Source organism: Panthera tigris, chromosome E2 (assembly GCF_018350195.1).
Source record: "Panthera tigris isolate Pti1 chromosome E2, P.tigris_Pti1_mat1.1, whole genome shotgun sequence".
NCBI lineage: Eukaryota > Metazoa > Chordata > Mammalia > Carnivora > Felidae > Panthera > Panthera tigris.
The window spans coordinates 25,811,994-25,839,802 of NC_056674.1; the positions used below are offsets into that span (position 1 = coordinate 25,811,994).

The 27,809-nt window shown below is 36.0% G+C and overlaps 1 protein-coding gene across 7 annotated transcripts in view; it reads left to right on the plus strand.

The window, feature by feature from the left end:
* The window catches only part of PHKB (phosphorylase kinase regulatory subunit beta), a 258,751-nt gene extending 231,557 nt beyond the window's left edge, over positions 1-27,194 (plus strand). For 6 of the 7 annotated variants that reach the window (XM_007096704.3, XM_042969771.1, XM_042969769.1 and 3 more), the window contains 7 exons: positions 1,689-1,779; positions 4,591-4,793; positions 14,249-14,383; positions 19,498-19,627; positions 22,945-23,052; positions 25,629-25,769; positions 26,413-27,194. In XM_007096704.3, coding sequence (XP_007096766.2) covers positions 1,689-1,779; positions 4,591-4,793; positions 14,249-14,383; positions 19,498-19,627; positions 22,945-23,052; positions 25,629-25,769; positions 26,413-26,550 — 946 coding nt within the window. In that variant the 3' untranslated portion in view covers positions 26,551-27,194. Of the gene's footprint in view, positions 1-661; positions 753-1,688; positions 1,780-4,590; positions 4,794-14,248; positions 14,384-19,497; positions 19,628-22,944; positions 23,053-25,628; positions 25,770-26,412 lie in introns of all 7 variants that reach the window. The other variant, XM_007096703.3, reaches the window with a different exon arrangement.
* Positions 27,195-27,809: the final 615 nt, after the last annotated feature.

Below are 27,809 nucleotides of genomic sequence, written 5' to 3' on the forward strand. Positions count from 1 at the left end.
GTAAAATAACTAATATGTTCTGCAAAAGTAGTCTCCCAGGGACTGAAAAAAAAATTAGGTAAGTTGAGATAAAATTGTTTCAATTCACAGTGGGGGTAGGTATGCCTAAATGCATAGCCCTCTGTATTTGGAAGCAATTATAGCCATTTTACTAGAAGAATCTAACATTTTGAAAGTAAGAGTACATGTATTTTTTAAACAACCCATTATTATCTCATTTTGAAAAAAAAAAGATCTCAAGCAATGTGATAAGAAACTCTCATAACCTCAATAAGCCTCAGATTTCTAATCACTAAGGGGATTTGACGAAACAATTTCTTAGCGGTATTTCAACTCTATGATTTATTGTAAATATATTATTCCAACCCAGGAGAAATAAGATAATAATCCTCTCACTAAATCTCAAATTTTCACTGTAAATTCTCAGCACAGTAAGGCATATAAGCCAATAGATGTTTCTTTAAGCCAGTAAGTTTCAAATGTGGTCTATAGTCTTATTTTTTGCTAAGCAGACTTGTTTTTGCTTTATGTTATTATACTTGGATTGTAGATAAAGCATTAACTAGCACATATTTAGAGTGCTGTTATGTTTAAAAGAACAAATGCCTGTAAGTTTATTTACTGTATTTTCCCTTTTATGGCTTTCCACTGACACATCCAGGTTGGCGGTACGCTATGGGGCTGCCTTTACCCAGAAATTTTCTTCCTCTATAGCCCCACACATTACTACTTTTCTGGTACATGGGAAACAGGTAACACACACAGAATGTGGAAAAACTCAAGCTGCTTGAAACGTGTGGGCTTATTTGCATTCTGAGGGTGAAGTATGTCTTTTGGTCTTCAAGTGTGTGGGCGAAAGTGTCTCTAAAAGTAGGAAGTGTTTGTTTCACTAACTTTATCAGTTATTGACTTAATTTTCTACTCATCCATCTATGTTGAGATTAAAGAATATAAATGCTTTTTATAGGACAGCATCCATGGATATCCTGAAATATAGGAAAACAGTTTTAAACCTATATTTTCATTTTATTTTTTTCATCTAGAAGTTCCACATGAATTTTACTTTTGAGGGAAAAAATGTCTTATATATTGCATGTGCCATGCATTAAAAAAATCTGTTCTCTCTACAGTCTGAGACTTTTCCAGAAATGTAAAAATAGCAGTGTGAATTCCGTCCTCCAACATTCTGGCTTTATCAGGAAAAAAATGCTGGTATTTCATTGTGTCACTTCCTAAAATTGAGTACTAAGAGAGTCCCCAATCCAAGGATTTGGTTATCTAGGTACCAAAAGAAACATGATTTAAAGTGGTTATAGGAATAGATGACATTTACCAGTGACATACTTAATAATGAATTTTTTAATGCAAAGTCAGAATACTCACTTAATTCCTCCTCCTACTCCTCATCAAAGGCATGGTTAGGCCCCCTTTTTCTTTTTTTTAAATTGATAATGGCATGAACAGTGCTGGTAACAGAGGTGAGGATGAGGAATCCCTCCCTAATTCTGGATGGTCTGCAGTCTGGGAGACTTCAGCTGTTAGGTCCAGGGTCTTAGGCTCAGTATTTCCTCCAAATTATTATGTGAGGACCTAATTGCACATTTTTCAGTCTCTTCCATCAGGGACCCCATTCATTCATCATCTTTTAGATTTGTCAACCTCTGGCGTGCTCTCTTCTTTGCCCCCAGGTCGGTTGTGCGCTGTGCAGCAAGTCTTTTAAGTAAAGTAGTGGACAGCCTGGCCCCATCCATTACTAATGTTTTAGTGCAGGGAAAACAGGTAAGTATCTGATTTTCAGACTGTCACTTGGTCACAATCACAAGTTTCTGGATAGGACTCTTGCTTTTAAATCTAGCAAGCCTCAGTGTTCTAGGCCTCTCAACCATATTAACAATGGCTCGAGCATTTCTACAGAAGGCTCCTTCCCCAAGCAAAACCTGGTCTTAAAAATGCACAGTTACTAAGTAGACCACTCCTTTTTCCTGCTGTACCTTAGAGCTGTGATTTTGAGTTCCTGTGTTTAGATCAGTGAAGATGCTGACCCAGAAAATGGATTAATTCCTACTGAGGTACTCCAGACAGGTTTAGGATAGGCAGGGCAAAGACAGGTGAATAGTGAAGGGCACATTTTTCCTTCTACTCCACATGAGAGTCTTCTCACCCTTAGAAATGCACTGACTCCCCAGATCCTTAACCTTTTGAGCCACGTCTCCCTGTAGCTCCTCCACTCCCACAAGGGACAGCTCTCAGCAGCTCCTTCTCACAGAACCATCGCAGAACCAGCGGCCCTTCTCTCCACTGGGTTCTCAAAACAGGCCTATGACACTTCTCACAATCTGCCCTGGATTCCAGTTCATTTCAATGTGTGTCTCTCTACCCCAGGGTAGGCTGTGAACCCCTGGAAGTCAGGGCCCAGGTCTGGTCCTGTCCCAGCATGGGGTCTGGCTTGGAGTAGGCACTTGATGAATGTGGCTTGAATTGAGCCTGTGCATGTGGAATGTGGCTGCTCATTTCTTGTTTTGTTTTCTATAAACTCTAATTACCTGGCTGAACCACCATTTGGTTGGAATGAAAACCTGTTTGCTTTTTTTCTCTTCTTTGGGAATGTGTGTGCTTTATTGTGTTTTCCTGACAGTTAACCTAGGGGTATAATAAGCTTTAATAATATGAAATACTTGTAACCTTCTTTAATAGAATCAGCCCATTGCTTACATTTCAGGGCTCTTAATTCATTGAAATTATATCATCTTGACATCCAGCTTGAAATGTTAGAATAGTAAGTTATTTTATCCTGTAGCATTTAATAACAATAACAAAGCAATAATACTAATTAAAACCCTTAAGAAAAAGTTAAATCACTTTCATGTATATTATTATCTCTATTTTCTCCAAATTATTAAGAGGTAGAATTTTCATCCTCATTTGTCAGCTACATAGACCAAGGTACAGGAAGTACCTTATCCAGTGCCCTTCCTCACCACAGTCCTCACCTCCAGCCATAGTCTCATACTGTTGCCCTGGACTGAACCACCTCTGAAAGAAAGTAAATGGGCTTTGGGAAGCTATTTTACCTTGGATTTTAGGTCCCTGTAGTATATTTGAAAATACAATTAATTCTACTGTCTATGAATAGATGAGAGGGTTTTGGAGATCTTTGTCATCTCCAAATGGCACCTGACACTTGGAGAAGGGTAGGTTAGTCATGTCCATTCTTTGCATTATATAGAGGCGCTTGCAGCTTGTGATCCTGAGACTCTGCTCCCCATATCCCGGAAGCCTTGGAACCTGTCCTGAGGCTGTGGCTGGACCATTGCCCATCAGACCATCACATGTCCCAGGGAAATAGTCACTTAAGAGCTGAGTAAGCCTGGGAGGCTGATAGTTCAGGTGCATGAAGTCCATTCACTGACTGCATCTTACCCCTTTACAAAAAAGAAATGAGAATGGAGCATTCAAAGTTTGCATTCGCTGATTCATGAAATGCTGAAAGTTAATACTGTTTAAACAAAGCACTTTCAGATCACCTCAAGCTCTCCGGAATGAAATAGTGGTTTAGTCGTCAATGCTTCCAGAGGCAGTAATGTGCCTTCTATTTGTTTTCTTCTTTACACACTGACATTTTAATAAAAGTAATCGCACTTGGACTAACTGGTTGGTACCACTTGTGATATAATAAACCAGCAGTTCTCAGTTTTCACTCCATCACAGAGTAGGGGCAAAAGACCCCATGTTCTGCTCTCTCCCCTCATCTCTGAAAATACAAGGTCCCTTTGATAAGCTCTTCATTTTCCTGCCTCTTATAATCGTGCACTGTCCATGGAAGAGAGAAGGAGAAGGGTAATGAGGGGGAAGGCAGACTCTTCTGGGAGACAAGATGCCAAGGAGAGAGGAGAGAGAGAAACCCAGTATTCCTCTTGCCAGCTTCAGCAGCACTCTCTGCTTTGAGTATTTGTTGTCATTTCCCTCTGTGCTTTCTCATTTCCTAGGCCTGTGGGCAGCCTCATTTATCCCTCTCCACAGGTGAGAGATACATCAACAAGTATTTTAATACTCACTAGGTGCCTAACACTATGCCAAGAAAAGTGGGGGCTACACTAGAACCATATGACCTTGCATCTGCCTTTGAAAAGGTTATAGTGGCGTTAAAGAGCAAAAGTTCCACATGAGAAACTATAAAAGAAGTGAAAAATATACTCTCAAATACTAAATTGTATAGACTGTGCAGTAAAGTAAAACTATCCAATGTATTTTGGTTTCTCTGGGGAGTTTCTAGTACTAAAGTCATTCAGAATAATTTGCTCTTAATAGTTATTTATATTCCTTCCCTGCTTTTATCCACTCACCTTCACTCCCCTAACTGGGACCCTTACCTGCCCTCATATTTTAGACCAGACTGTGAGCCATCATGAACTCCAGTGGGAGTCACGCTTTGAAAGCCATTTTAATAAATAGCAGGAACAGTTATTCTACCTAATTCCCTAGCTCGCATAGAGTAATTTCAGCCTGCCAGTCATCCTGAGCCTTGATTTTTTTTTTCTTTTATCTTTTAGTAGCTAGGAAGTTTTTGCAATAAAATTCTGCCACTTATAGGTAACTCTGGGTGCCTTTGGGCATGAAGAAGAGGTTATCTCTAATCCTTTGTCTCCAAGAGTGATTAAGAACATCATCTATTACAAGTGTAATACCCATGATGAAAGGGAGGCAGTCATTCAGCAAGAACTGGTCATCCATATTGGCTGGATCATCTCCAATAACCCTGAGTTATTCAGTGGCATGCTGAAAATACGAATTGGGTGAGTAAAGTGCTTTGTGTTTGCGTAAACAGAATTGTTCAAGGTGTCCTCCAACAGACTTGGCCTACCCCAGGCCTGGTGCGTATCTAGGAAAGCACATCTTTCTCTGAAGTAATAGAGGCAACATCTGGTGGTTTGAAGAAATAAATACATGTGAACTGAAAGAATCTTCCTGTTTTTTTAACTCCCATGTTAGACATAACGACGTAACTGTTCTCTGGTAAAATCAAGCTCCAGGGATTTAAACAGCTACATCATGTTTTAAAAAGAAAACAACAACAAAACATAAGCATAATACTTGTAAAACTTTCTATAAATAAAATGGATAAGGCTTAAGAGAAGAATGATTTTCAGTAAAATTGGGTGTGAGGAAGATATACACTCGGGTAAAATTTTTGTTCTTTTAACAATATTCTGCTGCATCCATTTTCTACCAGAATCTAATTTTTAATTATTAAAATCATAAATGTTCTGTTTGGAGGAGAAATTAAAAGTAAGGATCTGACAACCTTGAATCCTCTTAATCAAGAATTTTATGAGGCAGTGTCGTAGGGCCAGTTGACGAGGCTTCAGCATTCAGAATTGAGTGTGGGTCCTGGCCACCACTTACCACTTTAGTGACCTGAGATAAATGATGCTGAGCCTCTCTAGCCTCACTTTCATACCAGGCTCATTGTTTTATGTGAGATGAAATGAGAGAATATGTTTTAAAACACTACCACAACCAAATAAAGTATAAATGCTTTTATTTAACATATTTTTATTGTAACATACATGAATATATTGTAATTGTAAGAATCAAACAATACTGCACATATAGAGTAATCTAATATATGGCCAATTGAGGGATGTTCTTTAAGTGTTTAAAAAGAATATATAGTCTGTCAGACACAAATATATGTGAGTGTGTGTGAGTATGAATAAGTGTATAACTTCCTAATTATATAAATGTATTGTTAGTATTTTTACTATTTCTATCCTACTTGATTTTTGGTGAAACATATTAATTTCTCATTTTAGTTATGGATTTATCCCCTCCTTGCATTTTTATCAGTTTTGTTTTGTATATTTTAAAGGGTTTTTTTGTTTGTTTGTGGGACTTTATAATTTTAAAAATATATCTTCCCTTGTGCCATTTATTTTCTACTTGAATTCTTTTAAAAATATTTTAATTTCAAACATCTACAAAAGTATAGAGACTAGTAATAAAATCTTATGTGCCCATACTTTCACTCAGTTTCAACAATTTCATCCTATGCCCTACCTATGACCCACCCTACCAACACCCCCTCTAGGTTAAAACAAATCCATCATATCATTCAATCTGTAAATACTTGAGTGTGCATAACAAATTATTTTTTGACTGATATTACTGCCATACCTGCTTTCTTTTTCTGTCATTATTAGCTTAGTATACTGTCTTCTATCTTTTTACCTTTAATGTTCTTTTTTCATTTAGTATAGATATATCTTTTATATTCAGGGTTTATGCTGTATTTATTTCTAATTCAATCTTAGATTATCTTTTCATTTGTGCCTTTCATTTCATTTCATTTGTGCCATTTCTTCTCTATTTTGACTTACTCATTCCTACCTTTATTGTCTGTTTACTATTACAACTAAGGTTTTAGTTTTGCACATGAGTATGAAGCACTTTATGAGAAATGATTACCTAGTTTTTCCTTCAAAAAATTACATATAAAAAAACTAGTTGCTTATTTGGCAGGATCTGCCTACCTCTTGTTTCAACAATTCTCATTCTAGGAATTTAGACCTGTTTTACAGGATTCTTCATTCCAGCAGTGTTTGAAAGAGTGAAACATTGGGAACAAGCTGCATATCCATCACTAGCAAATTGTTTAAATAAATTGTGATAGCCATGTAGTAAAATGCCATGCAGCCATTACAAGTAACAAGAGAAAGCCTATACTGACATTTATAAATGTCCAAGATAAATTAAGTGAAACAGTAACTAAGTTGCAAATGTATTGTTCCATTTTTTAATAAAAGAGAAATAATAATACTACACATATATGTATATATGGGGAAATATCTGAAAAATGGAAATAAAATTAGTGTCTGTTATATTCTCTAGATTTCTACTTTTAAGTTATATTTTTCAGTTTTATTTCAAGTTTTTTATTTGAGATTATTATTTTTAAACTTTTTGCCTGATTTCAATTATAACATATTTCAGGTGAATTTCCCAATCTTTGGTCCCCTTTCTTTTGATATCAAGAAGGGAGTTTACTCAGCATAGAACTTGACCTTAATTTTTATCTCTTAAAATTGTTCTTTTCAAAGATTTAGAGGTATTCCAAATCAATTATAAAGACTTTGAGTCATACCCTGATTTGTTCGGTGTGTTTGCTCTAGTATTTTTAACTCCAACCTCTTGACTACATATAAGGATACAGAAATGAGTCTTTCATGTATGTTGTCTGTGTGTTGTCGGTAAATGAAAGGAAATGTGATTCTCTGTATCCATACAAGATATTAAAAGTACTTTATTGTCCCAGACTCAGGCATTGCTCTGAAGCTGAGAAGCAAAGGTTATAACTCTTCCAAAGCACATTCTTTGTAATAAATGTTCTATTCAGGAAAGCCTCTTTAAGTGATAGTCATCCTGGCAGAGGTCTAAACAAAGCCTTGGAGTAAAAGTTAACGGTTTCCCAAGATTTTACTTCCAGTGCTATGTTTTTCAGCCTTTAGTACTTTTCCTTTACTGCTTATTCAGCATTTTAGGCTAATTTATTTTCTTCCAAAAACCCATTGGAATTTCCTTTCTTGAATTCAAATCTGACCTGAAGCTTCTTTCTCTTCATGGAAATGAAATATGTTTAATTTATTCTAAAAATAATTTTCTTCCTGGTTTTGTTTTTGTTTTTGTTTGTTTTTGGGTTTTTTTGGTATCTGCTACTCTATATGTTTAGTGCCTTCCATGAGAAATAACATACTCTTTTTTCCTTAAACTGTGTCACCCAAAATAAAAATGTCAGGACAGCAGCATGTGACTGAGTATTTAATGATAGCAGAAAACCTCCTAATGAAGATTTGCCGTGAAACTTTAATTATTCATTGTCCTGAACCTCATCCTGGAATTAATTATGGCATTATATTTCCATTTTGAGTATTAATAGTGTCCCTGCCTAACTCATTAATGTGTATTTCCCTCTCACGTGGGACACACAGGGTCAGCCCTAAATACTGGTACATTTTCAGTTGGAGAGAAGTCTGTTTTTTCAAAAACGTGTAATGTATTTGAGAAATTTACTTCTGCTGAGGATTTGGACCACATCTTATCTTCCTGTATGTATCAGGTCTAGCTCACAGGTCTAGCTCAATAAAATTTGAGCATTGTTTAATATATAGGTTATAAGCAAATTCAGATAGCAGATTCAGATAGACAGTGTTGGGGATTTTAGGAAAAATAAAAGATAGCATATCTCTGTGCTTATTAGATAAAGAAATAAAGGACTCTTTTACTTTTGATAAATACCCTTGATTTGTACAAGTTGTGTCCTTCAGGATATTACCAAGTTAAATAGGGCTTTGTTAAATGAAAATGCAGTCATACATGTAGAAGGTAGAAGGATATAGCACTTTTCACCATCATTTATTAGTTGAGTGGTACAGTTAATCACATCAGAGTATGGTATGAGTTGCCTTATAATGGTACCTCTCTAAACAGCATTCCCAATAAGGATCTAAGGGGATACCCATATAAATAACAAACATGTGGTTAGTGCACTCAGAAGTTCACTGTGATAAACTATTTCCTCCTCTTCTTCCAACATAACCACAGAAATTATTTATTGAATGCCTATTATATACTACACAATATGCTAAAATACTCACATAAATTATCTGATTAATCCATTCAACAAGTTTGAGGCAGGCACTAGTACCATTTTAAAATCAACAAACCGGGATTCAGAGCTTAGATAACCTGTCTTAGTCAAACCAGTATGTCAAAGTGAGATTTATACCCAGATCTGCCTGACTCCAAAGTTCTTGTTCTTTGATCTTAAGTACTTCGTGTGTGCTTTCACTTATGTATACTGTTGCTGTTTTCTCAGGAAACAGGCGTTGATGTTTTTCTAAAACCTTATGGCCTTTATGGTGTCTTCCACATGATTTCCACTTATGACCCATTTTGTGTTCAAGTATTCATGTAGCAATTAGGATGTACTTTGGCTCCGGATGCTATTTGTCTTTTGTTTATCACTCCTCTAATTTGGCATCAGTACAGTTTAGCATTGTACAATGCGAGGCACACCAAAAAGCCTGAATAGTTAGAAGTTAATATGAGAAATGAGATTTTTCCCCTTTATTCATCATGAGACCAAACAAATGGGGATGATTTGGAATTGATTCTAAATTAGCCCTTTGTACACTGTAAGAAATGCATTAAGATGCAATGAAAATTTAGCAAAGTAACTTGCCCAAGGTCACAAGACCATGAACCAGGAATTGAACCTAGAGTGAATGTCTCCAATGTTCATGTTTCCCCATCCCCTATTCCAGCTTTCTTGTCTATAAAATAAGGAAGCTATCCCTGCTTTCACTTCCTCAGTGGATTGTGGGGATTTTGGGTAAGCAATGTGAAAATGTTTTGCAAAGCTTCAACATTATTTCTGTGACATTGAGTAATTTGAGGTCCTCTATCATGTGGCTTTTGGAGAACAGGTGACTCTAGGGATATCTTTATACATGCCATAAATCCCAAGAAGAAGGAACCTCTCACATCCAACACACATTCATTCTCTCTCTCTCTCTCTCTCTCTCTCTCTCTTTCTCATATCTTCCAGTCCTAGGCTTGCAAAGACCCTCTGATCCCACAAGATACATTCACCCTCAAGGTATCCCTTTCTGCCATGGTTGTTTCTCCTTGAGAACCCAGTGCAGATGATCCCCAAGCATTTCACACAGAAACCTTAAGTCAAAATCCCTTTTGGATTCTCTGCTGCCATCTGACATGGTCTCACCCCTCCATCACTTGATCTTCCCTCATGAAATACTTGGCAAACACCTGTGCCCATAGTGCTCTTCTACCACATTGACAGAAAGGTCTTGGAACCTTGTTTCTATTCTAGGGATGTAGACAACATTAGAGCAGCACAGTTATCCTGTCTGTGGAGCTTTTGATAGTGTCCCTCTGAAAGATCTTTTTGTATCTTTTTAATATCTTTTTATTGCATTTTATCCTAATCAGTTTTACTCAGACCTCAGCTCCCTTAAGTGAATGGCTTCCTTGAGTGTTAGTTTACTACCAGCAGCAAACACATGTTTCTTTACAAGAATTTACCTTGAATTAGTTCCTGGAAGGTTTTAGTTTGCTTAATGATGAGCAAATTATTTATTTATAGGGTCCTTGAATGTCAAGTTTCTTATAAATTGTTGAACTTGTTGCTCCTCTAAGTCACCCGTTTGTGTATTATCGTGATTGCAGCATGATTTAAAAAAAAAAGGGGGTAGTGTTATAGAAAACATTCTTTGTTTTACTTCCTTAGTTAATTAAAGCATTTCAGACTCATTGACATCAAAATTTTTACTATTGTTTCTCTTATTGATTATGAATAAAGAGATTGATAGTTCAGTTAGCTTTTAACACCATATTCTTCCCAAAATTCCAAAAATACAAACACAGCCTTATATCCTAGGCTGAATGGACATAAGATATAAGGACATTTGTCTTAGTCACAGCACGCATACCTGGAACTCCTCAGCCCTATGTATACTTTTATCTCTCTGTTTTAACCTTTCTCTCTGAGGTTTTGGGTTTTTTTTTTTAAATTTATTTATTTACATCACCCACTGCCTCAGTTGCTTTAAACCAGTATTTCTTTTCTCTTTTTTCCAAGGTTAATCCTGCCAGTGCGATTTCTCAACATTACTGCGATAGGCACTCCTGTGAACAAAATTAACCTGCTCACAGGAATGGTATTCTAGTCTGATAATGATTTGATTTGCTGTCTCATTATTGATTTGTGCTCCAGCTTTCATGTTGAAATAGATCAAGTTCCTGACAGGCCCATTACTGTAAAGACCTCCAATCAACTGCTTTCTGCTCTAGGTCTGTCAGTCAGGCTTTAGTGGGAGATAACCCCTGAGGATATATGTTATCAAGCCTTTTTCATCTCTGCTTTTCATACTGCCAGGACATCCTCTGTAAGTAATTATGATTTAGGCATGTCTTGTCTTCTGATGCCCACAACTGAGTTTGTAGATCATACATGTGGTGCTTAGAGAAGGCCGTTGATGTCATAGGTACTAGACTGTAACATTGCTTGTGCAGTAAAGGAAAGAGGAGGTAATTAGAGCTCTGAGTTCGTTAGCATGGCTTGATACTCATTCAATGGTCTTTGTTTTTGACATTTGATATGAGGTGAGGAAGTGAGATGATGGAGCTCCCCTACCTCTATTCTGATTATTTCAGGGGTAGAGTGAGTGAGTCATTGTTCTCCAGCTTCTATAGGAAGCTCAGTTTGCCTTATGAAATCATCACTCTCTCTGTATTAATATGAATCAAGCAGAAAAGTCCCTTCCTGCAATTTTCCCATCTCCTCTTATATGGCTTAGTAAATGCTTGCAGAGAGTTATTCATTCACTTGTTTAACAGCAAACTTGGCAAACACTGAGTATCTTCAAATAGGCTTAAAATGATTATTTTTAAAATTGTTTCTGGCTATGAATTAGTTATATTCTTTATGGCATGTTTTCAAAAAATGTCAGCTGTCCTGGTTTACCCATGATGTCAGATTTCCATATACTTCATTGTATATTTCACTCCTTGATTGGGGCATGTTGGAAAGAAAAATACAAACACATATACAATATGCTTACTAACCTCACAGCAAGAGAGTTTTTAGAAGGATAAGGTTATCCCTAGGACTATATAGGAATACTATTCCACCTTTTCATAGTTTTCCAGCAGCGCTGAAGAATTCATTATTCTCAAATCAAACCTTGATACATATGAAGGTTGATCTGGTCAGTCGTGTGTATCTGCCACTTTCTCATTTGCTTATTGGCAAGTAAGGCATGTCCCTTGTTCTTTAGACAGACTGAATTTATATGGATGTGGTCCAAGGACAACCTTCATTTTTTTGAACTTCCACATTTGCTTGCTTGCTTGCTTGCTTTCCCCATCTTGCGTTAAGTGCTTTTACATTGGAATTGTCACATCAGATTTGATGACTTTGTTAGTGGGAATGAGGGTAAGAAGTGAGACATTCTCATGCAAAGGAAATGATGCCCTTTTGTATTAGTAGTTCTAAAAATGGATTAAATGTCTTTGAATTTTTGCACTGTGTTACTCACTTGGTAATTTACTTTCTCTGTCTCTGACTGCTGTATAGTAGTTTATGTCTAAGACTTTTGCTATGTTTTAATCCTTTGAATAATTCCAAGCTAAAAAGATTAGTTTGGACAATATTTTTGAATGAATAAATGTATTTTAATAATCTGACAGATAAATTATATTCATTTGTGCTGGAATGAATGAAAGACGGTCACTTTGTTTCTTTGGTGACTGTTGAGTGCAATGTTTTCTATAATTTGGCTCACAGAACTGATGAGATTTTGTAAACAGAAGGAAGAAGCCTGAGGGAAATTTGTATATCTCCAACTATCTTTGTTTCTGGTACTAAATATTTTAAAAGGTAAATGTGATAAGTAATGTTCAGTTTTAATAACTCAAGTTTTGGAGGATTTTAGAATGGTAGCATTTAAAAATTAAGTTACTTATTTTAGAAGATGACACCTCCTTTTTTTGGTTTCATTTTTTTTAAACAATTGTATTTATTTTTTACTTACTTATTTTTTTAATATGAAATTTACTGTCAAATTGGTTCCCATACAACACCCAGTGCTCATCCCAACAGGTGCCCTCCTCAATACCCATCACCTACCCCCCCCCTTCCACCCTCCATCAACCCTCAGTTTGTTCTCAGTTTGTAAGAGTCTCTTACGTTTTGGCTCCCTCCCTCTCTCAACTTTTTCTTTTTCCTTTCCCTCCCCATAGTCTTCTGTTAAGTTTCTCAGGATCCACATAAGAGTGAAAACATATGGTATCTGTGTTTCTCTGTATGATTTATTTCACTTAGCATAACACTCTCCAGTTCCATCCACGTTGCTACAAAAGGCCAGATTTCATTCTTTCTCATTGCCACGTAGTATTCCATTGTGTATATAAACCACAATTTCTTTATCCATTCATCAGTTGATGGACATTTAGGCTCTTTCCATAATTTGGCAATTGTTGAAAATGCTGCTATAAACACTGGGGTACAAGTGCCCCTATGCATCAGCACTCCTGTATCCCTTGGATAAATTCCTAGCAGTGCTATTGCTGGGTCATAGGGTAGATCTAGTTTTAATGTTTTAAGGAACCACCACACTGTTTTCTTTCTAGCTGCTGAGTTGCACTGTCTCTGTTTGTTAAGTGTTCGCCGAAGGATTTAAGGATAAAGCATAGGAATCTGCTGTGTAAAACTAATTCCCTAGCTCTTCCTAATGGTGTGTAGAGTTCTGGTTCCCTAAGGCACAGTATTATTCCATGATTTTCTTTGGTTTGCATAACTAGTTTATCTGAGTTCTTTTCTCACAATACAGCAAATGAAAGAAATGAGATGAAACTGTATAAGTACTTATTAAAAGCTTCTGGAATTAAAAAATAAAATAACTTACATATAAAATAATTAAATATTAGACCTTGGAAAATACAAGGCACACAAATAGTACTCCATAAATGCTTGTCTAAGTAATTACATTAAAGCTTCTGCAATAAAAAAAATATATATATATTTTATGAACAACATTTAAATATCTATTAAAGGATACATTCTTTAAGAATAGGTACATGGACAGCATTTAAATATCTATATTTAAATATCTATAAAGAAGACTTTCTGAAATGTATTTGTTAAATAAAGTGTGTTCTCTAATATATTAGTATGATTGAGTTATAACTAACTGCGTCCATGTATTTCAAAGTCAGGTTCTTCTCTGTGCCCTCCAATCACAAGGGATTGACTGCAAAATAAAGGAAATAGGTGAAAGTGTCCTTCCTGGGAAAGAAACATTTCTATAATAGCATATCTCAACCCATTTCTTAAAATGAATTGTTTTTATCCTATTTGTTTTTTGCATAGACCTAGTATAATGAAAATAATAGTGTAGCAGCTATTGTATACAGTATGCTTTAAGTACTTACCTATTTTCATGTTTACTACCTAACCACATATGCAAGAGCAGGCCTCTTTTTTAGGAATCTGATCATGTCACATAATCTTGATGGAAGTAATTATATCAGCAGTTTAGAAAATTCAGATGGCCTTTTCTTCATTCCCCTTTGAATGGGTCAGTGCTGTTAACAGAAGCATTGCCATGAGAAGCATGAGATGATTTTATTTCAAGAGTTATTGATTCATGCTTCTCCTCTTTTGTTTCAGGTGGATCATTCATGCTATGGAGTATGAACTACAGATCCGTGGTGGAGACAAGCCAGCCAGAGACTTGTATCAGCTGTCACCTAGTGAAGTTAAACAGCTTCTGTTGGATATTCTTCAGCCTCAACAGAATGGAGGGTAATGAGAACCTTTTATTACCCATAGAACATTCTGGATTTACAGTAACATCATACTTGGATATATACACAAAATTAATAAGATAGTAATAAGAAATAAAATGCAGCAGAGTATCAGAGGTCACCTTACTAGGTAGACAGTGTACATAGAGATGCTAATTAAAATGTCTATCTTTAGTTGGGATTTTCTGTTGATTTTAATTTTTATTTTTTTCAGGTATAGTTTATCAGTGTTTCTTAATTATTATTATTTTGTGCAAACTGTAATGCTCCATACCACTTTGGTCAGTTCCCTTTCTGAACCTTTGTAGCACTCACCATCTCCTCCCAACATTTTGGCATGAAGATTTGCATTTGGTAACATTATTTAAATAAGTTGCCTGGGACTCTGTCTCTCTAAGTAGACTATAAACTTCTTCAAATGGGCTAAACCATTTGATAGACTTAACTTGTACTAAGCTTAGAATAAGAGCAAAACAAGTACTTATGCAATGTATTGAATTGAAGAACATTTTATTACAGAAAGAAGTTTAATATAATTATTTAGGCAAGCATTTATTAGCACCATTTGTGTGCCTGATATTTTCTAAGGTGGTATAGTTATATGCCTAGAAAACAAGTCTTCCATAAAAGTAGATTTGAGCAAATGGAGAGACATCTTTGTTCTTAGAGAGGCACACTCAACATTAAAAAGATATCAGTTATAAATGTCATGCAATTCCAAAAAAAATTCCAACAAACTGTTTATGGAGTTAGACTAGTTAATACTAAACTTCATATGGAGAAACAAACATGCAAGAATAACCAGAGGACTTGCCCTAACAGGGAAACATACCGTAGAGCCTCTGTGATAAAAATATTGTGAAGCTGGCACATGAACGCATAAAGAGGCCAGCTGAACAGAATGGAAAGTCCAGAAATAGACCTAAACACATATGGAAATTTAACAGGTGATAAAGGTGATGTCTCATATTACTGGGTCAAGGATGAACTTTTTAAATAAATAGTGATGGGACAACTGGATAGCCATTTAGGAAAAGATAAAATCAAATCCATACTTTATACTATACACAAGAATAAACTCTAAATAGATCTGATATCTGAATGTAAAAAATGAAACTATACCAGTGCTAAAAGAAGACATGGGTAAATTCTGCTTTAACCTCAATATGGGAAAGGCTTTCTAACTCTGGCTCAAATCTAGGGGCATTAAAAGATTAATAAGACTATATAAAAATTTAAAACATCATTTTGCATGGCAGAAAATAGTTTCAGAAGACAGCTGAGAAACTGGAACAAAACATAGACTATAAAGAGCTAATGTCCAAGAATTCTTAAAAACTATGGGACAAAGAACCAATAACCCAAGAGATAAACAGGAAAAAAATACAATTAATCAATTCCTTTAAAACATAAAAAAAAATGGACCTTAGATATTTGAAAAGATGTTTGAACTAAGTCATAATTGGAGAAATGTAAATTAAAACGTCTATTGGATACCATTTCTCATCTATCAGACTGGCAAAAGTTAAACAGCATGACAGACATTTGCTGAGGCTGTAGGGAAAGAGACACTCTCATACATAGCTGGTGGGCACAGCCCTTCTGTATGGGAACTTGGCAACATCTAAAACAAGTCTACATGTATATTTACCCTTTGACTTTCAGGAATCTATTCGGAAAATGTGCTTCCAACCATATGAAAATACATATGTATGCAATATTACTCATTGCATCATTGTTTATAATTATAAATTTTGGAACACCCATTACCGAAATGCCCATACATGGGAGATTATTTGAATAAGCTGTGGCGCATGCACACAGTAGGGTATGAGGCAGCTGTGAAAACAAGGAGAGTTGTCTCTGAACTGATACGGAATCATTTCTAGGCTATATTGTTACATGAAAACAACAAAATGCAAAGATCATCTGTAGTATGCTACTCTTCATGTAAGAAAGAAGATTATCTCCTCATTTGTATGGAAAAAATACAGAAAGGTTAAATCAGATACTAAGGAGACTGGCTACCTCCCTGGTTACCTTCAGGGAGTGGGTGGGAACAGGGTGGAAAGAAAGGACAGCTGGGTACAGGGTAATAGGGCTGAATGAGAGAGCAGTAATTCCCTGAATATACCTTTTTAAAATAGCTCTGATTCTTAAACTTTAGTAATATTTTATATGCCTGAAATGTAAATAATTAAAATTAATCCAAATGTGGAAAAAAAAATAAAACAATACGAATAGTAACAAATGAACCTAACTGTATTACAAATGAATAATATTCCCACCCTGAAAGGAGGGGAGAAGAAAAGAATTAACCCAAGTACCTTTGGAAAACATTTCTAGATACTATAAAGCTAAAGGAAAAAAAAAAAGAGCTATACACAAATACTGTACTTATTAGTTAATAAGGTTTTTTTTTCCTCACAGAGGTAGGGATTGGTAATTTTGAAATTGCTGTATATATTGTGTAAATATATTGTGGGTAATGAGAGCCGGATTTCTCTCTGTCAGAGAATGTAGTTAGAAATGAGTGAAGGGGAAGGATTAGAATATACCCTGTAGTGGTGGATTGAAATTGAAAATGTCAGTATGAATTCATGGTTTTCACACAGATGGACAGCTACAGAAATAAACGTGGATATGTGTGTATATGTGAGTATACGTCTGTATCTTTTTTGGCTCTGTCCACTGAGAGGACCCAGAAGCAGTGAAACTCACACAACAGTGAGCAAACCTGGTGCCCAGATACTGATTTCTAAATAATATTTTTTAAGAGGAACCAACATTCCATGGAAAAAATGTTTGATTCCAGGGCTGGGGTAAGAAAAATACAGGATGCGCCTAGAGCATCTTATGGTACCAGAAGTAAGATAATGCTCCAAAAAATTATAGAAATGTGTTAGAAGGATACTGGAGACATACTGGAGGAGGCTCAATGGCCAAAGCTAGGATAATTTGAGCAAGAAAAGAAATAATAATAGTATTGAATAAGAACCCATAGGATAAATGTCCAAGAGTCCATGCTGATATAAATAGATAAATGGGATAGAAGGGATTCTTCTTGATAGTAGAATTCCAATTAATAAGTGTAGATGGAATGATGAAAATAGAAACTCATCATTAGACAAATACAATAGTAATAATTGTTGCAAGCAAGAACCATCAATGGATGCTCAAATTTAGTGGGTGGAAGTAGGATGAGAAATGAAAAATTTATATAATTTAAAAGTATTTCCACTCAAGATACTTTTTAATTGCAAAAGAAAAATATTAACTTTATAATGAAGAAACCCAGTTGACTCTACCTTAGTCAAATGATCAAGGATAGCATCCCAGGAATAAGACACATCAGTATCATGTATTCCCTGACAATGATGTACTGAAAAGGCACAACTACTTCCAGGTATTCTTGCCAAAAATGCATAATCTAATTCTAATCATGAGAAAACATCAGATAAACCCAAAGTGAGGAATATTCAACAAAATAACTGACATTTCTAAAATGTTAAATTCATGAAAGATGAAAGAAAATTGAGGAACTGTCACAGATTGGAAGAACCTAAGGGGACTTGGAAATCAAATGCAGTGTGGGGTCCTGGATTGGACCCATGACCAAAACAAGGACTTTAGTGGTAAAATGGCATAATTTGAATAAGATCCGTAACTAATAGTATTGTGTCAATGTTCATTTCCTGGTTCTGATAGTTGTTATGTACTATAACAGACTAGGGGAAGCTGAGTATACAGGAACTTTGTGAATTACTTTTTGACTTTTCTGTAAGTCTAAAATTTTTCAAAGTAAAAAGCCAAAAAATAAAAACAAAAGAGAGGTCCTCAAAAATAATTCATCTCCATTATGAGTATTCACACACTTCTATTTTGTTGTTCTAAGCAAACATCTCCTTTTTATAATATTAATCATGACTGTATAGAACTCTGAAAATACCATTTTTTCTGGTTGCCATACAAAGGGGATAGGAAAAAAAATCAAATGCAGAGTCCTGGGTATTCAGTTTGCACACCCATTATCCAAAGTAAAACATCACCAAGGAACCCCTACACCTCTGGGCTTTTTCTCTTTGGCATAGCACTGAACCGAGCCACACAAGTCTGGGCCTGCCAAAAAAAATCTGTGCATCCAAAAAAGATGCCTCACTCATTTATGCAGTTTTAAATTTTTATTGGTCCTCTTCCATCAGAACCAAAATAATCTTTTTCAGTATACTGTCTCCTGCATAGTCATTTTCCTACCTAGAAATATTGTTGGTCACATACTTACCTTGTGGCTGATGGTATATTTCATTTGATGCTTGTTTTAATACCAAGTATAAAAAGTATATATCTGTTCCTAGCTTCACCTTTTGGAACAATATGCTACTGTGTCATTTGTATGTTCTTTTCAAATTATGCAAGTTCTGCATCTTTAGCAATTTATGAGTATTATATCTTTAAGATGTAATACTTAATCCATGGAAATAAGAGATCTAGAATTTTGGCTTATCACTATGGTGTGATTACTGTGACATGTAAGATTTTGTAGCTGATTTTTCAGCACTGGTACTTTGGCCATATTTAAATAGAAAATGAATGTAAAGTTTAAAGTTTAAAACAAGATATATTTCGTTAGATACATAATGCTTTTTTGAGTCTTCATTACTTATCAAATGTTTATTAATCATCTTTCTGGGGGGGGTATATAGGAGTGATCAAGCCATATGATGTCCATGCTTTCATGAAGGTTATATTTTATTGCATATAAGGACCGCATGAAGTTATTTCAAAATTGGCTGCTTCTGTGTTTTTAAATGGAGCCTCTTTGCATATTAGGAAGTTATTTGATCACATAGTGAGCAACCTTATAACTTACTAGAGAATATCATTTTGCCTATTGAATTTTTTAAAATCTTGGGGATTTTCTCCTATCCTGCAAGCTCTGTTTTCACTATGAAATATTTAGTAACCTCTGTAACACATGGTAGATATGCATCATTGATGGATTTTGGCTTTTATTGCTTACCCTATTGGAACAATTAATCCATATTGAAAACCCTGCTCTCTATCAGAACAAGCTTGTTTTTCAACTCTGAGGCATTTTCTTTTGGTCTACAGATGTTGGCTGAACAGGCGTCAGATTGATGGGTCTTTGAATAGAACTCCCGCTGGGTTCTATGACCGAGTATGGCAGATCCTGGAGCGAACTCCCAATGGTATCATTGTAGCTGGGAAGCATTTGCCACAGGTATAGCCCCATTATATTTGTATCATTTAAAGGGACCTAAGGGCATAGGGGATTCTTTCCCCCTCTGCATTGCAAATAGCCTTTCTGCTTATCCCGGTTTTTAAGAGTATTTAAAGGAAGGGTATCCAGATACCTGAAGGGAGGAAATACTAGAAAGTAAGACATCTAATCAATTGGATTGGAAATATATTTTCCCAGTCTGAGTTACTTTAATTTTAGTGCCCCTCTATACAAAAGCCTTGCTTTACCAAATGGATATTTTGCTTAAAGTTTGTATTTAATCAAAAACAATTTTGTATTATATTTCAGATGTTTCAGGGAAGCTCTGTGTTGAAAGGAACCATGTGCCCAAACCTTTTGCCAAGCAACTGTCTTTCCCTTATTTATTAGTGAACTTAGGGTTTCTTGGCATTTGTTGGCATTGCTATGAATGGTGGTACTTCTTTACCACCAGCTGATAGTGGGCTAGTGCCTAGGGGACCTCACAATTGGTAAAACATACATTCAGAATACATAACCAAATCAGAACTAAGAAGCAAGGTGACTTAGTAATGCTATGGATAAGGAAAGGACTGTGAATATCAGTGAATGTGAAAAGTGTAATAACTCATTAGGTCAGGAGATAATCATTTAATTTACTCAAGATATAATTTACCTTTGGTCCAAATGAATTAGTGCCCCCTCCTTCAAATGGTTTCCCAAGTTATATGAACTGGCCTGCTTCTTTGATTTAGTTATTTTGTTGAATACTGACATCTAACTCATTCTGCTTATACACAAACATGAATAATTAGGCTTTTTGGAAATGGAGTACTGTATTTGTTCTTTGTGTTGAAACATCAATCAAATTATTTTTGATGAAGGTCTTTATACAAATATAGTATTCTTAAATACACATACCCACACTCATTTTGTTTATACACACACAAACACACACACATACATACATGCACAGAGTATTTCTGGAAGGACCCACAAGAAATTGGTAACATTCTTTTCTTTGCCTTAGGGAAAGGGAACCGTGGTTACAGGACACAGGGTGTGCTTTTCACTGAAAACCTTTTTTAACCGTTCAAATTTTGAACTATGAATCTATGACTTATTTTCTTAATGCATGAAACCTGTTAAAAAGTATTGTTTATACTATTAACAAACTACTGAGTGGTTGTATTTGGTTGCCAGTATAGGTGCCCTATTCCTTTCCCAGATGCTCTGTGATAATTGGGTGGAGCAGCACTGTCTCCTATGAGCAGGGAACAGGCTTCCATTATTCATGCTCTGCTTCTTCTGTTAGGCTTTGTGTCTACATACAGTGGACTGTGGCAACCTTTTTGTTAGCTGCTTTCCCAGCCCCCACTAATACCTACCAGATTTTCATTTAATTGTCTGATTGCCCAGGCCACCACTTATATTTTGTCTCCTCTCTTTCCTAACATCAATAACAGCAGGTGCATGTCAAGTATTTTTATATTATATATATATATATATATATATATATATATATATATATATATATATATACACACACACACACACACACACATACACACACACACTTTCTTAGGTGCTCCTTTAAAATCCTCACAACAATCTTTTGGTGTAGGTACTTTATTATTCCCACTTGACAGATGAGGAAAATGAGGCCCAGCAAAGTGATTTTCCCAAGGTCATACATAGGAAGTAGCTGACCCAGAGTGTGACACCTATCCCCTGCCCTATCCCCGGTAATTTTACTTCTAAGCCTTTTGTCTTGACTTTTCTGCTATACTGCCTACCCTAAGTTCTTCCAGAGAGTGGGAAATAAAGCAAGTTTGATGTTTCTTCTCTAGATTTATCATAGTTGCACAATAGCTAGGTGACTTTTCAAATGTGATATATTAAAAGGAAATTGATATGAAACCATGACAGGATTTTCCTTAACTTCTGTAGCCCTACTAATCCCATTGCTAGACATATAAACAATTATAAATACTGTGTTCAACAAATGGGCTTCACTTTCCCCAAATTAGGTACTACCTGTAAACATTAATAATATGTTAGATTATATTGAATACAGAATACAGTAGATAGACCATAATGAATTACAGGGCTGGTGCATTATTATACCAGGCCAAACAACTTTGCTGTTACTTGATTTCAAGGGAACTTTCCTGCTAGGTCCCATTTGGAGTAGTAAGTAGATACACATTGTTCTGAGGCTACGATCAAGTTCACTGTAAATCATCAAGGTAGAAGCAAATAAGTATGACTCATCATTTCTTCATCTCTGGTAATAAGTCTGGTGACTACATCTGCTTTCCAACATACAAACCTAACATTTAGAGCCTTCTCTTCAATCCTTTGAGAGTTATCCACCATGCCCAAATTTGGATTTGGATTTGAGTTTATTTGCTGCTTTCATTTGGTTTGTAAAAAGTGAGTGGAAGACTATGCAATACTCTCGTTTTAAATGAAATATAGAGAGTAAATTCTTTTAGTTTTGCTTTTTTTCTGTGTTTTCTTGCCATTTCTACATATAATGTTGTTTTTGCTTATTTGTATGCATTTCTATGCTGCCAGCTCAGAAAGGATCTGCCACAGAAATGATGTAAATCAGTAGCAAGTGACTTACATGGTAAAGTGTGACAGCAAGCATAACTTCTTGTGTTAATTCTGAAAGCAATATGTACTCTATTTGTTGTCTCAATTTTTGGCTGTTCCTTTTGTGTATTAAAGTGGATTTCCAAGATAGCCCCTCTTTCTTAACACTTGTATAGTGAAGATAACCACTAAAAACAGGAGGTTTAATTTATCACAATAGTCAGCTGATTGGCTTCAGTAGTTTGACATATATAAAATCCAGTCATATAGCTGAAAATGCGAAGGTTTTATAGAAACTCAAAAAGATTGTTGATTAGAAAATGAAATTCCTTGCTTCAGATTCTGTGTCTCCCTCTCTCTCTGCCCCTCCCCTGCTCATGCTCTGTTTCTCTCTGTGTCAAAAATAAATAAAACCATTAAAAAATTTTTTTTAAAAAGGGGCGCCTGGGTGGCTCAGTCGATTAAGCGTCTGACTTCAGCTCCGGTCATGATCTCACAGTCTGTGAGTTCGAGCCCCGCATCGGGCTCTGTGCTAACAGCTCAGAGCCTGGAGCCTGCTTCAGATTCTGTGTCTCCCTCTCTCTCTGCCCCTCCCCTGCTCATGCTCTGTCTCTCTCTGTCTCAAAAATAAATAAAAACATTAACAAAAATTTAAAAAAAAGAGAAAATGAAATTCCTCTATTAGGTGGAAACCACAGTGTAAGAATGCATGTTAATATTGAGTTATTGTTTTTCAGCAACCAACCCTGTCAGATATGACCATGTATGAGATGAATTTCTCTCTCCTTGTTGAAGATATGTTGGGGAATATTGACCAGCCAAAGTACAGACAGATTGTTGTGGAGGTTTGTATTTAGAAATGTAGATTGCTGAAGAAATGCTTTCTATCTGTTCCCTGAAAACTAACATAAAAGAAACTGCCCAAGAGACTAGGAATTCCACTCCTTACCTATCCCCATCTCCTCTAGTTGAGTCCTCCTGGAGGATATAGCCATCCTTGACTCAAGTCAAAGTACATGAACAATTCAGTGCCCTTCAATGGCAAGTGCATGAATGCCACTAAAAAACAGAGGAAGCAACCTTATCCTGTTTGCTTTAATTTCAGGGTTTTTTTTTTCTGTTTAGAGAAATAGCACATGACTATTATATAAAGTTTTAATTCAGAAAATTACAGAAAAGAAAAAAATTCCCCACACCCAGTAGCAATAGATCACTGATGTTGATATTTTGAGGGACATCTTTCCAAACATCCTCTGTGAACAGAGAATACATGTAATTTTGTACTGTATCATTATTTTATATAAAGTTAAATGCTCAAATACACACACACATCCATGCACGTGTATACATGTGCTCTTTTGCCATTTTAAAACATTATGCTGAATACATAGAGAATTCCCATAATGAATGGATTTAATACATAGTCCATCTTCACTTTGTGTCTTTTTCTGAGTAGACTTTGTGTTTCTTGTGGGTAGGTAACATGTCTTAGTGATACAGAAGATCTCAGTAAATGCCAAACTGGTTGTGGCACCTGAAATGCAGCATGTCTGGACCTACAGCCAGAGTGGAGTGAGATTCAATCCTATCTCAGATGTGCCAGGATTCATAAACAGTATCAGCAGCATGTGGGAAGTCAGGCAGTCTGGGGTCAGAAAGAGATGGGTTTATTGGAAAGGTGAATGCCTTCCTTGTGCTGTTAGCCTTTCAGTGTTTAGTGCCCAGCATCTGGGACCTACAATGGACATGGAGGTCCTTCTTGTTGACCAAAATGAGGGTCCCTTTGCAGAAGAAATTTTTCTTCAGAACTAGAGCAACGCTTCATATTCTCCTGGCTAAATCTCTGCCCCAAGATTTTCCACATTTTGATACCTGAATTTTTCTGAAAGTGTTTCCTTTGGTTCCTTCAGGTTCTGTTTTGGAAGCATTTAGTTGAAGTACAGTCAGGAAGAATCCCAAATTTGGGATTATGAGGTCTTTTTTCCTGTTCCACATGCAAAGTAGGAGGCATAATAAAGATCAGAAAGTCTTTACCAAGCATTGTGTACTCAGACACAGTCTTTGTGTATAATGGTTTGTCATCTAAAAAAATGTCAGTGGGGCACCTGAGTGGCTCAGTCAGTTAAGCGTCTGACTTTGGCTCAGGTCATGATCTCGTGATCTGTGAGTTTCAGCCCTGCATCGGGCTCTGTGCTGACAGCTCAGAGCCTGGAGCCTACTTCAAATTCTGCATCTCCCCCTCTCTCTGCCCCTCTCCCACTTACACTCTGTAAGTAAGAGAGACAGGGAGAGTTTGAAAGAAAGAGACAGTGGAAGTTGGAGAGGGGCAGAGAGAGAGGGAGACACAGAATCCAAAGCAGGCTCCAAGCTCTCAGCTGTCAGCACAGAACCCAACGTGGGGCTTGAACCTACAAACCATATATCATGACCTTATCTGAAGTTGGATGCTTAACCGACTGAGCCACCCAGGTGCCCTAAAAAAGAAAAAAAAAATTAAAATGAATGTTAGTACTTAGGATGAATGTATGAGATAGACAAACAATAGGATTATGCATTAAACTAACACATGTAGACCAAATAGTACTCATATCAAAGAGGTCAGAGTTAGGTGTATTTTTTAAAACATAGCCATACCCTGAGAAACTACTGTGATGTCACAGTATTATACTAATTTTAGGGTGCTGGGCTCCAAGTCATTTGATTAGAGGCTCCACTGAACTCTCACCTGCCTTCTTTGGCTTTGCTGCCTACCACCTCTTCTAGGGCAGCCTCCGCTCCGCTGGACACTGGTTTTAGTGTTTTGCCAACAAGGATTAATGCCCAAAGGCAAGAATGTTCAGGCACTTTGGGTGAACAGGGCACTATGTACTACAGACAAGATTAGGAAAATCATTTTTCAAAGTTCTTAGTTTCATTTAAATAACTAAAAAACATTTCTGCTCAGCTATAAAGATATATACAATGAAAAAAAATGTGCAGTTTCCAAACAGAACTTATGCTACTAGTTTTTAAGATTAGAAAGATTCCAGGAGCACCTGGGTGTCTCATTCGGTTAAGCGTCTCACTTCAGCTCAGGTCATGATCTCTCAGTCCCTGAGTTCGAGCCCCGCATTGGGCTCTGTGCTGACAGCTCGGAGCCTGGAGCCTGCTTCAGGTTCTGTGTCTCCCTCTCTCTCTGGCCCTTCCCTTCTCGAGCTCTGTCACTCTCTCTCTCTCTCTCTCAAAAATAAATAAACATTAAAAAATTTTTTTTAAAAGATTAGAAACATTCCATTCACAATGATCCAAAAACCTGTCATCATGCAGAACACATTATGGAATATGAGGATCACCCATTAGTCTGACTAAAGAATGAAAACATGTCCAGGCTGTGTTGTTTTTATGGTTCATATAATTGGCTTTCAACGTCTGTCTCTTCTAGTTACTAATGGTTGTATCCATTGTACTGGAAAGAAACCCTGAGCTAGAATTTCAAGACAAAGTAGATCTAGACAAACTGGTGAAAGAAGCATTTCATGAATTTCAAAAAGATGAGAGTCGACTAAAGGAAGTTGAAAAACAAGTAAGTGGATAAAACAGCCTTTTATAGAGTTTTTCCATTGTCTCAACTCTTCAAAATATCCCTAATCTCTTATCATTTAACTTACAAAACAGATTTATAGAGTGCAAAATGTAGTACTCGAGGGGCAGGGAGGAAGTCTGGCTTATTTGAGGAATTAGTGGTACGTTTTAGTTAATTACTAGTCAGTTCAGCTATGAAGCTTTGACTAAAAAGAAAACTAGGAAGACATAAATTTCCTTTATATAGTTAGCAGTTAAAATTGTTTTACCAGAAAGGAGCCATAGATTCCAGAAGGCTATGAAATTAAATTCTGGGGAGGATGGGAATGCGTAACAGGCTACCTTGGTTCTGTGTATACTACTAATATAGTCCCTTCCAGGCTCTCTGTTTAATATTTTATGCTCATCTGTAAAAAGGTTCTTTAAGTAAATAAAAATTATCAGCAAAGAGAATACTGAAAACATCTGTCTGTTTTATATGCTGAGAAGACGCCTTAGGAAAATGAAAGAAAAGCTCAAGATTCTGTTTTCCACAAGGAAATCTTTCTGTGAATTTATTTTCCCCCCTAGGCTGACACTGATTCTACCTGTCAACTCTTTACAAACAAAAAATCAAATGACTTGCTTACTGTTTTCCTTTGTAGGATGACATGACTTCCTTTTACAACACTCCCCCACTGGGAAAAAGAGGAACATGCAGCTATTTGACAAAGGTTGTGATGAATTTGCTGCTAGAAGGAGAAGTCAAACCAAGCAATGATGACCCATGTCTGGTTAGCTAGTGAGAAAGGTGTAAAAGGCTCTGTTGAGACATGTTTTCTAGTAGTGTGTTAAGTTTTGTGTTGAAGCTTGGTTCAGGCCACCATTAATGTATGGACTGAGTATGTTGGTGAGGTGGTTGCCACGTCCTTGGCAGAGCCACTGGACCTCTTGCACTCCATAGCCAATCTAATGGTAAGAAATGCTGTAACTAGGTGGAAAAAAGTTCTGATGATTATTATGCCAACTACAATAATAATCTTTACTGAATGATAGAAATAGTTTATGAATTGAAAGTTCACTACTGCGTGTTTTATGATCAAATAACTCATCAAAATGAATCTTTGCTCTTTGGACTAAATTCCCACCTTACTGCCATTAAAATGAATTTTTCAGCTAGTGATGCATACTGGATATTGAAAGAATGATGAACTTAACTTAGTGTCATTGTTATACTAAAAAAAGATATTAAAAATCATAAAAGCAAATCTGCCAGCTAATGTTTTGATTCTCAAAAACTGCATTGTTGATGAAATTTTAGTATACAGAACTATTGTACAACTTTTACCTTATAAACATGACTATAGTTGTGTATTTGTGCTGACTTTAGGGGTTGGACTAAAATACAGTGTAATCTATACCTGATTAGACATTTTTCTTTGAGCTCTTACTAAAAATATGGCATATGTAAGATTTTTCAGAAGTATGGACTGTTAACCTAGTTTGTACTAGTAAAAAAAATTGAAAATCATTAAATTTTACTTCTGAATTAATGAATATATCTGGATATATCTTTTTGTTCTCATGTTCACGATATTAAGTTTATTACTCCTGAATATTTCCATTTAATTGATTCGGAGATAGAATGGAAGAGAATATATGGTACCTACCATTACACATATTTTGCTATGAAATTTACTTAAGCAAACTTTAGTAAAATTAGAAAATAGATTAAACATTTAAGTTTTATCAATTTATTTCCTTACTGAATGTTATAGTACAGCCCATTAGTTTGAGCCATGGACCCAAGGAAAATCATTTTTCTGACCATTCTTATTATGGAAGTATCACCAGAGAAGTAAAACTTGTTACACAAAGAATGCAGCCCATTTTTAGAGTCTTGAAAGGACCTAAGAAAGATAGGACAAGTGGCTTCAGTAACAAGTCAAATTGATATCAAATAAATGGATGTTTCAGCACATGGGAAAAATTGCAGAGTCAGGCACATTTCTCATAACTTTGAAGTGTACTGCCTGGATCTCGCATAAAAAATCATATATGC